At 45.7% G+C, this 13,936-nt stretch overlaps 1 protein-coding gene across 7 annotated transcripts in view; it reads left to right on the forward strand.

Moving 5' to 3' along the window:
* The window catches only part of UBR3 (ubiquitin protein ligase E3 component n-recognin 3), a 150,294-nt gene that overhangs the window by 35,873 nt on the left and 100,485 nt on the right, over positions 1-13,936 (forward strand). For 6 of the 7 annotated variants that reach the window (XM_078870990.1, XM_078870987.1, XM_078870991.1 and 3 more), the window contains exons 18-21: positions 1,091-1,187; positions 1,921-2,063; positions 7,907-8,003; positions 12,218-12,359. In XM_078870990.1, coding sequence (XP_078727116.1) covers positions 1,091-1,187; positions 1,921-2,063; positions 7,907-8,003; positions 12,218-12,359 — 479 coding nt within the window. The remainder of the gene's footprint in view (positions 1-1,090; positions 1,188-1,920; positions 2,064-7,906; positions 8,004-12,217; positions 12,360-13,936) is intronic. The other variant, XM_078870992.1, reaches the window with a different exon arrangement.

The following is a 13,936-nucleotide window of genomic DNA, read 5'->3' on the forward strand; positions in this document are numbered from 1 at the left end:
GAATAATAAAAATAAAATTCCCGTCTGCTGCCGGCTGTCAGCTCATAACTTAACCAAACGAATAAAAACGTCGCACGTACGTGCTCTGACGGGCTCGTATGTCATCCAGCAGAATTTTTTTATTTCAAATTTTCTGCATTTCACACACCCTGTGCGCGGAGCGCTTTTGTCATAAATTTTAATGAATTAATTGTGCGCGTGATTTGGGTTTTGTTCAACTTATCCATGTCATAATTTTTAGGTTTTTTTTTGTCAGTTTCCCCTGCAGGGAGTTTTCTCTATCTAACACAGCAATTCATTTGTCTAATAAATTGGTCATTTGTGATTTTTATTGATTTCTTAAAAAATTCAAATAGCTCCAAACATTTCAAGCGTCTCTATTCAAACGAGCAATGAGCAGTGCTCATCTTCAGTGACAGCTCTGGTTCACAAATCAAAATTCCTCCTTCCCTTGCTGAGGCCTGTACTATAGTGGTAGCTTGCACTGCAGTAGTTGGAGTGCTCGTTTCACAGTGAGAAGGTCGTTATGTCAAATTCTGGTCAATTTATACAATTTTTACTCTTGAGTCAATTTATTTTTTTGGCTGGGAAATTTCCGCATAAGTATGATATACTTAATTTTCGAGGCTTGTTGTTCGAGTGTATACTTTATGATGGTTGCATACCCAAGCGCCAACCAGGCACTACACTGCTTAGCTTCCTAGATCTGATTAGATCAGGTGCATTCTGGGTGATTTCTTTCATTGCCTGGTCCCCCGTATTAAGAGCCACCACTGAAGCTGAGCAGTGCCCTGAACCTGGCGACCTGAGTTCAATTAATGGCCACGGCTCTCATCAGTGGCGAGTGACGTCTGAACCCATCCTGGGCCCTACCTTGACCAAACTGCACTGGCCAGCGTGGTGAAGTATGATCATCCAAGCCCAAATGACTGACACGGCGTGACGTAAGCCCTTGATCTATTCGTGTATTGACAAAGGGCTACACATTTAAGTTAGAAGATGAGCACAGTATTGAGTATGAGCGAAGACGCACTTGGACGACGTTACTTCCTGAGTGAGCATTGTTACTTTTGTGGTTGATGGCGTGCAGTGTGTTCGGCAGGGATGTCTGACGAGGAAGCTCTGCGGGCTGAGATGGTGGCACAACTTTGCATGAGTGACAAGACCCACAGCAACCTGCTCGACCTCATATCCTTTCAGCCGCTGCGGGGAGACGAGAGGTGTGGAACGGCCGCGTCAGTGCTGCACTAAGGCTCTGAGTAAACGGGCAGGAGGCTCTACTAAACTTGTGTTGTCATGCCTTTCTGCTGCCTTGTACTGCGCGTGTGTGTGTGTAAAATTGTTCGGCATGTGACTGATTTGACTCGTCGATTAAAGTAGATTTTTTGCGCGCACGATACCTGCTTCCAATTCTGCATGTTGGAATCAATTGCTTACAGTCCAAGGTAATGGCAGTACAGTACAGTTAGCGCACGACGCTACGAGTCCAGGTGGCATCACCGTCGAGTTTAAAATCAACATTAGTTTCGAGTGCAGTATTTGGCTGCTATAAATATCCACATGATGAGCCACTTCTTTGCGCTTTCATCTGTGATAGCCAGGTCGCTTTTGAAAAAAGAGCTACATAGCTCAATGGGACCTTAACCTGGTAAAATAACAAAAAATAGCTGTTGTGGATTTACTCTCCCAACACACCGGTATGTTGTAGTAATTACTAATTGGCATGTTTTGTTTACGTGACAAATCTTACTAATTGCCAGTGTATTGGGTGGTGGGTGGGGTTAAATGACGCTTGTATATTTACATGATCTAACCCCAAAAAAACCTTTATTATGGATAATATTGGTCGCTAAAGCCTACTACTGCGTGTTAAACTGAGTTAGTTAATAGTTGGTTGGAGTTTCCTTGACCGTCGTGGCACATCCCAGAAAACCCCAACCCCAAGAGTGGCCTCTCGCTTGGCAGCATCTACTTTGAGTCGATGCTGGCATCCGTGGCCACCTTCAAGGCTCCCGTGCTCGAGCCGGGTGGCACCATGCAGCAGGGGATGTACACGCCCACACGTGAGTGCCTGTGCGGTGTGTGCGGAGGAGAATGGCTGCGCGTGAATTTCCACGGGGAGATATGTGGATAAGGGAAATAATAAGATGTATACACGCGTGCACAGATGAGCACTGTTGGTTATGTACGGTCTGAAAGAAGTTCAACATACGTGTGAGCGACTGTCCACTGTGTGCGGAGAGTTAATGTATGGGGATAGATATCAGAAGAAAGGTGCAGGTTACCTGTAAAATAAGTAAGAGATGCACACACAGATGTGAGTAACTGCGCTCTTTGGGGAGCAAAGCGTACATGGGATGGATATAAGAAGATAAGTGCGTGTGTGTGAGATGTAATATCGAAAGTGATAGCTCTCCGATGTGATTTTGGGTCGTGCCGTGTGCTATTTGGCACGGTTTTGCTGCACATGCCGGGACCTTCTTGGGATCATGATTTGAACCTCAGTTCCTCAACATGCTGAGAACTGCAGAAAGCTCCCAGCATGTGCAGGGAAATGTCGGACATCGTTCCGAACAACACGCGGTGCAACCTGAAAGTGCACCGGGGAGCTACACAGTGCAAGCGTGACAACCTACGCAGTCGTATTCTTATGAGATGTACACACACACACAGATGAGTGACTTTCCATTAGGAAGAGACTGAACATCAGCATGAATAGGGGAAGACGGGACTCGGTTGGGCACAGAGTAGTAATACATTCATACTCTTGGTTCTTTCGGTAAAGTCACGTAGGTAAAGAAAATAATAAATAAAAATAAAATAAATGATAAAAAATAAAATTAAATCACAACGTTTAATACATTTTCTTTGCTTGGGTGTTCACACCTGATGATGATTGCTTGTGTTGCAATCGAAACGTCGTGATTTAATTTTATTTCTTTTTAATCTTTTATTTGTATTTATTATTTTATTTACCTACGTGACTTTACCGAAAGAACCAAGAGTGTGGATCCTTGCAGTCACGAAAACTTCAAATCTAGTAATACATTACTTGGTGGTGATTTGTGAGTAAAATCCTTGAAGACTAAATGAAACCAGCAGAAGACCGCTTAGACGAGATGTAATAAGGGATGTACACGCATGGTGAGGTGGGCATGGGTAAGGGCAGATGGGACTCAGACGCTATGTAGTAATTGCCCTCATTCGTGTTGCATTTGAAAAGCAATGGCCTGAATTTATAACCGTGTTGAGTTTGGAGAAGCCATTCCATGGCATCTGGGGTCACCAGATGGATTCCATTTGTACCCCGTGCACAAGCGTGTGTTGGGCAATGATTGGGTGATGTGAGTGAAGGATTTATTATCAACCAGTCGCGATTAGACTCTCATAGACTCGCATAGAGACCCTACAGATTAACACAGGACCCATTGACTCGCAGACTCACGCATAGACTCATGCTGTGCAATATGATGTGACGTGAGCAATGGATTGCACTTCACCTGCACTCATAATTGAGTGATTCCTTTGTTCCCCAATCACAGAGGAGGAAGCCCCACTGCCCATGTGTTGATCTAACACATAGCCAGTGGTGGTCAATACACCAAGCACCGTGATTCATCTTGGTGGATCTCAACGGGCCCCGCGATTCCACCGGAAAACTACGACCAACAATTACCTGGATTTAATCCTGTTATATACGGCAGACCCAATGCTCTCGCCATATATTGGTCGAAGTTATTATTTTGTATGTATGAATTGTCAGGGCAGGATTTTTATTTCCCATCAGCCGTAATCTAAATTGTTGTGTGCTTATGTTAGTATTTGTCCTGAGATGCACAACTCTTTTTTTTTTTGCAATCCACCCATGGATCGCGATCCATGTATTGGGCACCGCTGGGTCCCCATTGTCTTTGAAATAAGGAGAAGCCAGGTGGTTATTTTGTTGGATCTTTAATGTGTAGCAATGAGTTACTAGAATGCAGTTGAAAATGCACCATACCATATAGACATGGCGGTAGTTTCTTAGTGAACTCCTTCATGGCAGCAAAGATGGAATCATTACGCCTCTACTACTATTTAGAAACCATGAGAGGCAAATTCCCGATACTCAAACCCCAGAGTTCATTGGTGCGGGCTTACTAAACAGTTTGTAATAAATGAATTTCCAATAATACTTCACAGTTATTGAGAGGGCCATGATGATGCTCGCAGGTTTAGGATTGAAACGCAGGATGACAACGTTGATGCCCAAGTGCATCGATGCAATCATTTCGAGCCCTCCGTACCACCAAGCCATCTCAATATTTGAGCCACGTCAAATAAACCAAGAACCTTGACACATTTTGGGCAATGGCTCTAATTCATAGAAGAGTTTGTGGCCTGCAGAAAGCACCACTGCCCGAAACATATCCCATTGCAAACATTTCCTTTTGAAGGCTACGGTGTTGTTTGATTAATGTGTTGCATTTTTTGGTTAATTGTTGCTTGTGTGCCACTGGCAAACAGCAGCAGCATTGTCATCACCGAATGCATTTGTCAGATAAATTGGTGACACAATAATAAAGTGAAAGTTGCGTGCTTGGGGGAGTGGAGTGGAGGGGGGGCTGTAAAATACGGAACAGCCGTCATAAGAAATTCCGTGACTCACTGTGAACGCCAATAGCCATTACTCTCGTGAGTGCACCGACGCTGGAACGATCGAGCCCTGGAGCAGGTCACCCTCGTAGCAACGACCCCCCCCCCCAATGATAATAATTATAATAACGTGTAGCGATTAGACCAAAAAGACAACACGCCAGTTCCTTCACAATGAGAAGTGACCGAGCCGCTCGCACCCACAGTCTGTATTTATCATTTGTGTCGCAGGTCTGAGTAATTTTTTGTGATTGAAATTGCAATGTCGAGACAACTTGGAAATATATGTTGATTGCTTTCTGCAGCCAGAGCATGTAATTTTGTTGTTTTTAATTGTGTTGCCGATGCGAGTGTTTGGGGTGGGCGTATTGGGTGAAGAATAGGTGATGTAGTGTGGCACACACTGATAAAATCCAAGTTCACCTGAGTTCAATACCTAACCATGGTGTACAACACAGGCAGCAAGTGGTCTTGGAAATGACGCTGTACTTTCTCCCGTTTGTAAAAATACATCGTAATGTACAGATCTTTGTCAATCTACCACTGGATCAGGGTGCTGTGTCACTAATGGCACTATGTTTGGCCATACTTTACCATGCTGATTTGTATGGGATTATAAAATGCCAGGGGAGGTGGAGGTGAGGGGGGCAGATCCAGTTCAGATTTCACTTGCCACTGTAGATAGCCGTATCAGGCAATCGAACTCAGGTCACGCATTTGGTTCGTAGCGCAGTAAACTTACCATCTTTGCCACGCCCTCTCTGGTTGACTCAGCCCTGGGGAGACAAAGGCATCCAGGCATGGTGCTGGTCAAAACGACCTACCTGTGTGCCCATGCTGGCATTGCGAGTTGTTCACTAAATATTCTATGTAGGTTACGCTGTGAATCTTTGTATAGATATGTGTATGCAGCACATTCGGCCTGATGGTGTCAATGTGCTGCGCAAGAAGCATACTATTAAATTTCGATTTAAAGCTTTCGTGACTGCAGGGATTCATCTTCTTGGTTCTTTCGGTAAAGTCACGTAGAATGGAAATAATAAAATAATAAAAATAAAACATAATAAAATAATGCTCACGACGTTTCGGCCACAACAAGTAGCCGTCCTCAGGTGGCGTTGTGGCCGAAACGTCAGGAGCATTATTTTATTATGTTTTATTATTTTATTATTTCCATTCTACGTGACTGTACCGAAAGAACCAAGAAGAAGCATATATTATTGTAGGAAGCCAACAATAACCACCTTTTGGAGAGGCTGACCCTACCCGCCATAAGAACGTGGAATTCCCACCGCCGACTAGGGGCCACCAATACAAATGCTCGTCGTGCCACTTCTCATTTGAGCGGGGAGACACTTGGGCTATTAATTGTCTTTAAATGACGTCACATCACGACCATCTCTGCAAATTACGGGGCTGAAAGGGCGATGATTACTAAGGCACTTTACGTTGCTCGTGAATGGACTTTGCAATTGGGAGCCCGAGTCTGTTTGTGAAAATTGGTTTACGAAATGCGCACTCAAAATTATTTTTTTTGCACACCGGCACCGCTGATTGCTGCACATTAAGGGGGCATTGTGTGAGCAAGACAGCGAGCGGGCATGCACGGTTCTTAAGGGGTGGTTGCGGGTTGGTGGTCGAGTTGGCAAGCTTAATGTGCTCCGACGAACCCCCCCACACGTGATGGCCGTAATCATCCACGAATGCATTGGCACTGACGCCAGACCTCAAATTGCATGCAATTTTCGCTATAATTGAGGTGCACTGTGTGTGTGTGTGCGTGCGTGAGCGTGTGTGTATAGTGGATGTGGGTAGCAGTAGTGTAGTGGTTAGCGCGCTGCGCTACGAACCCGGTGACCCGAGTTCGATTCCTGCTTACGACCAACACCAATGACGATTATCTGAACCAGTCCCGGACCTGCCCTAGGTCGACTGAGCCTCAAATGAGAATCTGGTGTGGTAACATAGCCACTGGAGAGACAAAGGCTGCTGGATGTGGTGCTGGCCACTCACCACCTTGTGTGCTGTGCCGGCCTTCATAAGTGCTCGCTAATAGCACTTGCCCCAAGAGTCTGTTGAAGGCTATATCGGGGAGGACGTTTTTGTCTTTATTGTATCGTAGAGAGCGGTAGTGTAGTGGTGAGACTGGCCACGATGAACCCGGTGATTTATAAGCCCGATGACCTGAGTTCAATATCTCCCACGGCTAACATGCCGATTTTCTGAACCGGTCCTGGGCGTCTGTCCTTGGTCGGTATGACATTGAGCGAGTGCCAGGTGCTATGTGAACATGTCGGCATTGAGGAGCAGAAGCCCATCGGGCGTGGAGCGTGTGTCATTTCACATTTGTCTCTGTGTATGTCCGTGCTTGTCTTCTGCTCTGTAATCGTGCGTTCAAACAGTATCTGTGTCTCTGTTTTAGTCTGTCTCTAATTGTTTTCGTTTTTGTCTCTGTCATAGCACATTTTCTTTTTCTCTGTCTAATACCCCTTTCAGCCTCTTCGAGACTTAGAAAACTTGCAAAGATTTGCACTGCAAGTTGGGCAGGATAATGGCAGTGTAGCCAGTGTATTTGTGAATCCATCTGTGTGGCCCTTTTGGTGTCATACTCCTGTTATGCGTGGGTTTTCTCCGGGTTCTCCAGTTTTCATGCACATGACAAACACTTATGAATGGTATTGACCAATCATGCCAAACCAGGAACCCTTCTGAGAAGAGTCTTAAGACTGGATGAAGCTTTCTTGGGCAAATAATTTGAATAATTATGATTAATATTCACACCGGTGACAAAATCACCCATAATGCTCCCGGTCTCACCAGATCACAGAAACTAAGTAGGGTTGATCCTGGAGAGTGCTTGGATGGGTGAATGTCACGTATTTGTCGGTCGGTAGATATGTGGAAGGCGAGGTTGCAAGGTAAAGAGGGTAAGTATGTGGGTATGTTGGTAATTCTATTTGTAGGTAGGTGTGTTGGTAGGTTGATAGGGAGGTAACCGGTTAAGTGTACAGGTGTATGGCTAAGTAGGTAAATAGGTAAGGAACTAGATAGGTGGGTATGTAGATAGGTCAATAAGTAAGTAGATATGTTGGTGGATTAGTAGATAGGTAGATTGCGGTAGGTACATTCGTACGATGTGTAGGTGTGTTAGAGTGGTTAATAGGTTGGTGCATATACATGTCGATGGGTGAATATCTGAATTGATTGGGGGGATTGTGGGCAGCTTGTGCATCCGTATGACCTACTTCTGACCCCTATCGTTGTCTCTCAGCCGAGGTCTGGGACAAGGAGTTCGACGCGGTGATGGTCATCCTGCGCACCGTCTACCGGAGGGACGTCCAGTCGGCGATGGATCGATACACCGCCTTGTACGTGCACCCACAGGAACATAACGGAGAACGCTTGAACATAACGGGCGCTGTTGTACACAGTTGTGACATGCGCTATTCTTGGAAGCTCAGCGGTAGTTACACGTGACACTGTTATACGCTGTGTGATGCAAGTGAACACTTGGTGACATTGCGGACGATGGGTTTTGGTGGATTGTAGCGAGATGGTAATGCGCGAGTTCTCTAGCGTCTTCTCAGCGGGGCTCATAATAGCCATGCCAGAGACGCTCAGCCAGTGCCTCTGACATTCTAGGGTTGAATACCTGGGCCTACTACCTACCTTTTAAACAATTGATGGGATTTGGGTTGGCACAGCCAGGATCCTGGGTTCAAGCCCCGAGTCTGTGTTGGGCTCATAATAGCCATGTCACAGCCACCAAAATGAGTGAGCCCCGTTTACATCCTGGTTTTCAAGCCATGGGTCTGGGTATCACTAAGGAGTTAATAATGGCCATGATTCATCCCTGTTGAGATATTGCTTTCAATTGCTTGGCCCTCATCATTATTATCATCAGCCATGCTCAATACACTGCTGGATGAAGTCCTCAATTTCGTCGTGCATCTCTTACGGTCCTGCGATTGAACAGTCTGTCCAACTCCGACGCACAAGCTGATCACATGGCTCCTGCTTCCACGGTGGTTATCCTCTCACGCAAATTCCCTCCGTTGGCTCGCTCCCACCCACCCGAAACTAAATGGGGTTCTCATGTCTCGTGATTTTGACGGTCTTATCCTGGTCAATGACTGCATACAAAAAAAACACAACCTCAGCATGATGTTTGCTTTATAATTTTATTTCAGCCCAGCATGGGGTGCTTATTGTGCGGAATGTGGTGATATTTAGCGGGTGGTGTAAGACAAACTCTTGAGGGATGTTGGGCATAGGCTGATTACAGGGGCGGCACAACTGTGGTGCGTGTTGCTCCATCGCAGGTCAAGTACGGGTCAATGGGAGACGCAGCTACTTTGTAACTTATCAACATAACGTAAGGACACCCGCCCCCTTGCAGCAGAGCCAGCTATGAGTACAGGACTCCTGGGAGGCTTCCGCAAATTTTTTCAATTCTAGATTTGAAGCTTTCGTGACTGCAAGGATTCATATTCTTAGATTTTTTCGGTAAAGTCACGTAGGTAAAGAATTAAAATTAATAAAAGTAAAATAAAAATGAAATAAAAAAAATCACGACGTTTCGGAGGCAAAACAAGCTTCCGTCTTCAGGTGGGAGACGGAAGCTTGTGTTGCCTCCGAAACGTCGTGATAAAAGTAAAATAAAAATGAAAAAAAAATCACGACGTTTTGGAGGCAACACAAGCTTCCGTCTTCAGGTGGAAGTAAAATAAAAATGAAAAAAAAATCACGACGTTTTGGAGGCAACACAAGCTTCCGTCTTCAGGTAGAAGACGGAAGCTTGTGTTGCCTCCGAAACGTCTTCAGGTAGAAGACGGAAGCTTGTGTTGCCTCCGAAACGTCGTGATTTTTATTTCATTTTTATTTTACTTTTATTAATTTTAATTCTTTACCTACGTGACTTTACCGAAAAAACCTAAGAATAAGATTTTTTCAATTCAAAATTCCAAAGCCAACCAGCACGAGCGAACCGGCCGCATGACCCCACCCTAGGCGTTTTGTGGCGATGGATATTCTTTTATTGTTGCACGCAATGTCAGGAAGTTTTGGGGGACCCCTGGCTTTTGTTTCAATAACCTCTGGTGTCATTCCACAACGTGATAACATTTGGCTTCGCTGCCTGCAGAGGGTTCAGATTAAAACTGCTTCTTTCTGTGCCCAAACACCAATAGTACTATTGTGTTATAATTAGTTGAAAAAATGCATGAACGTAATTATTAGGCGGGTAATGTTATCGCGCAAGCTGCTGTAATAGTATTGCCTGAATGTTGAAATCTAATTTCCTCCTGTTTTATTGCCCCAAATTCTGCAATGACAACACAATTGCGCATTTTTGCAAATAGCATGCATACTTTTACAAACAAAACCACAATTAGCGCAAAATATGCCACTGTGTAAATATTAATATAAAATTAATTCATTAGTGTGCGTGTTACGGAACGAATGAAATCATTAAGGATAATAATTATGAGTTTCATTTTCACGTCTGTGCACCAGGCTGGTGTGTTTGTATGTGTGAGTGAGCATCCGTAAAAGCATCTGTGTATTTTGTGAGCGTTTTCATGTGCGAATGTGCAAGATAGTGCATTTGCGGGCACGTGTGTAACTGAGAAGCAGTAGAGTAGGGTTCATAATGCTTATGCCAGACGCCTTGAGTCAGCTCAATCGAGACACACCGAGTTCAAGCCACATTATTATTTAAAAATAATAATGTGGGAGGCTGCTTGATTCGAACCGTGTACCTCTGCAACAAGCGATGAACGTGCTACCACTGAGGTCTGTGTGCCTCTTGGGGCCTCAGTGTCACTGTAGGGGGCCCATGCAGTGATATAAGTTACTGAGCATGCTAAAATGAGAAACTCAGTTTTGCAAGGTCTTAAATGTTCCCCTAGAGTATCGTTTAACTTTTTTTTAAGCCAATAATTTCACAAAATGCTGTAGAAATTCTTAGGTGCACAGTTTTCATAGTAAACCACAGACAAGAGGGAAGGCAACAATTGCCCAAGCTCTGTGGTTCTATAATGGTATGTTTGGTCAATGATTAGTACAACTAAGACGATTGCAGTGTTGAGGATTAATGTCGTTTCGAAGTGATAGATCTCATGTGGCAATGGGCTGTATGATATGTAGTCATGGGCTGTATGATATGTAGTCATGGGCTGTATGATATGTAGTCATGGGCTGTATGATATGTAGTCATGGGCTGTATGATATGTAGTCATGGGCTGTATGATATGTAGTCATGGGCTGTATGATATGTAGTCATGGGCTGTATGATATGTAGTCATGGGCCCTGTCCTGTGGGCCATAGGTCCCTACCAAGGTATTAAGGTCAGCATTGCACACACGAGATTTGATATGTCCAGCACCAAAGACAAAGATCCCCCATATAACCTTAACAGACTATTGTGGCAAGTGCTGTTAGTGAGCGCCTATGAAAGCCGGCACCAAGCCTAGCCACCTTCGTCTCTCTAGTGAAAATGCTTTACACACCACACCAGGTACTCATTTCAGGCTGAGTCAAGCTAGGGGACCCACAGGACCGGTTCAGATAATCGTCACTGGTGTTGGCCTTGAGCGGGAATCGAATTTGGGTTGCCGGGTTTGTAGTTAAGTGCACTGAACACGACACTACTACTCCCTCCCCGACACACGCGCACACTCACCTGCCTTGGGCTGCCGCTGCCTTTGTCTCAACAACTTTGCTGATGTGTCAGAGTGGTTTAGGTTTGAAATTTACTTTCCTTTTGTTTTTCACAGATCGGTTTACATTTTTATCACTTTCAATTAGGATTTTTCAGTTTCAATTTGCGATTCAATTCTTCACGACCGTCGCGTTTTCACAATTTATTAACTCCTGTTTGTTTGCCTCCACATCGCGCCTCCAAATCTGATTACCGCTGATCACATTTAACGACGCCGAGTGTCCAGTGAGCGAAATCAGGGAGAACAAATGTGTCCCATCACTGCCTCCATAACTTATAATACCAATTGTAGTTCCGTATTTATCCAGAAAAGTTTCGCCGAGTCTCGGGACTTTTTTCAGGAGGCCCCAATTGCGTTTTTTGGGGCGATTCTTTTTCTCTTGTCTTGTGTTGCTGGGAACTGGTGCATGCCTGAAGAAAACACACGCATGTGAGGGGAGAATGCTCAATCAGCACACGCATCACGACTGCTCACTGTATCTCCCCGTACAGCACTGTGGAGGGAAACAAAGGCTGGCTGCTGACCCTGGTGCTGGCTGTGTCACTTACTCATGTGCCGTTCAGGGCCGAATAGGCACTCACTAACAGCGCTTGTCTTCAACCGTCTGTGTAGGTTTCGTGGGGAATCCTGTTTCAATTTTTTATCGATTTGGATTACACATGGAAGATTGGCAGGCATGCCAGGTGCTGAGTCACCTTGAGCTGCACAAGAACAACTGCCACTAAGGGGGGGGTTCCCGTTCAAATGTTTGAGATGAGATATGATGGAAATCACTTATCGCGTGGAAAGCGCTGTCACCTCCCTTGCGTAAAGGGCGCCATTTAAGAAACAAATGATTATTGTTATTATTTGTGTACAGCCTCAAGCAGACGGGACGCTTCGAGGGCAGCCCTTGGCCCCCCTACAGAGAGAGGCCCCCCCTGCACCCTCAGTACCGCGGCCTCATGCGGCTTCTGCACTGCAAGACTATGCACATCGTCATCTTCACCCTGCTCTACAAGGTGGGCAATAGCACCACGTGGTTGTTTTGTGCGATGTTTTTAACCCTTTCCTGTTCCGAGATGAATGCAAGTTGCAGGGTGGGTGTTCCGTTCACCGCTGAATCTCGGAACGCGCGAGCGGTTCAGTGTTAATTTTATTTAGAGAGGCGGAGTGCCGTTTTTAAACACATTGCACTCACTGCAGAGAACTGTAGCGACACAACCGCACTCTATGATAGCTGGCGCCACACTGTGCCATGCGCCCTTCCGCATGGCCTTGTGGGAGCCTCGGTACTGATGAAGGAAAACTGATGACACACACCTACGTGCTTACATGTAGTCCTTCCTCCTTGAGGGTTTGTGAGATATTTTTCTTCCTATGATATGTCTAATGGCGGAGCCAGGATATTCAGTTAGGGGGGGCAACCCCTCCAGCAATGAAAAATTATAGGAGTTGTTAGTAAGGACTTGTCCCTTGCTTTTTATTCGACGCGTGTGCGGCTATGGCGCAGCCATCGATCGAGGGTTGAATTCGAACCGTGTGTGATCGGCATCGCGCTCGCTGAAGGTGAATGCCTTCAGGGAAGTCGTGTACTGTATACGCAACTGCGCACAATTATGTGAGTCACTTATAACCGCTTTGCCGTTAATTATTGCCAATTTTGGACTCCGACTATTGTCCTATCATCTCATACAGTCCCTGGCACGTAATAATATGCTACACATTGGCAGTGGGGGTCACAAAATGCCAATTTATTACTAATAAACCCCAATAATCCGATCGAAATTAGGGATTTCGATCAGATCATTGGGGGGGGGCACGTGCCACCCCACCCCCCCCCCCACTGGCTCCGCCAGTGGATATGTCCCGGTTTTCTTATACCTCAGAGGTGGCAACCCTTCTTAAACTTGGAGACATTTCATTGCTAACTCTCAGTCGTTACAAGTCCCTTATTACAGTACGGGGCGGTATTCAGAAGCGCTTGTAGTGTTTTAATCTACGTCGAGTGGTATCGCTCGTCGCAGGCCTTTCCCAGGCGAATGTAGAACAATGGCTACTTGTTAATTCTTTGATGATTTGTCCTTCATTTCTTTGGTTTGCTGGCAAAAGTAGCCCTTTTGCGGTAATCCGACGCTGGGATGCGCTGGGTATTTGGGTGCGGGGGCGAGGCGGTGGGAGTGTGGGCGAGTGGGGTTTAGAGTGATTTCACACGTCCGATTTAATTGGCACCGGGCGGTGATTGAGTCTGCCTCGGCGTGGAAAATGCCGTCCCCCTTAATGGCATGGCGAGCGCGTTGGCGCATGCGTGTACACGTGAGCGCGTGTTCGCGTGAGTGAGTGTGTGTGTGATTACGCCTACACGGTGAGCGTGTGATTGCGAGTGTGCTTATGTACATGTGAGCGCGTGTGTGTGTGACTGTGCGTACACGTGGGGAGCGGTAGTGTAGCGGTTAGCACGCTGAGCTACGACCCTGGCGACCTGAGTTCGATTCCCGCTCACGGCCAATATCAGTGACGATTATCTGAACCGTTTCTGAACAGAGCCTTAAATGTGTACCTGGTGCGGTGCGTAAAAACATCGCCACTAGGGAGACAA

This window comes from Lampetra fluviatilis, chromosome 31 (genome assembly GCF_964198595.1).
Source record: "Lampetra fluviatilis chromosome 31, kcLamFluv1.1, whole genome shotgun sequence".
NCBI classification, from domain to species: domain Eukaryota; kingdom Metazoa; phylum Chordata; class Hyperoartia; order Petromyzontiformes; family Petromyzontidae; genus Lampetra; species Lampetra fluviatilis.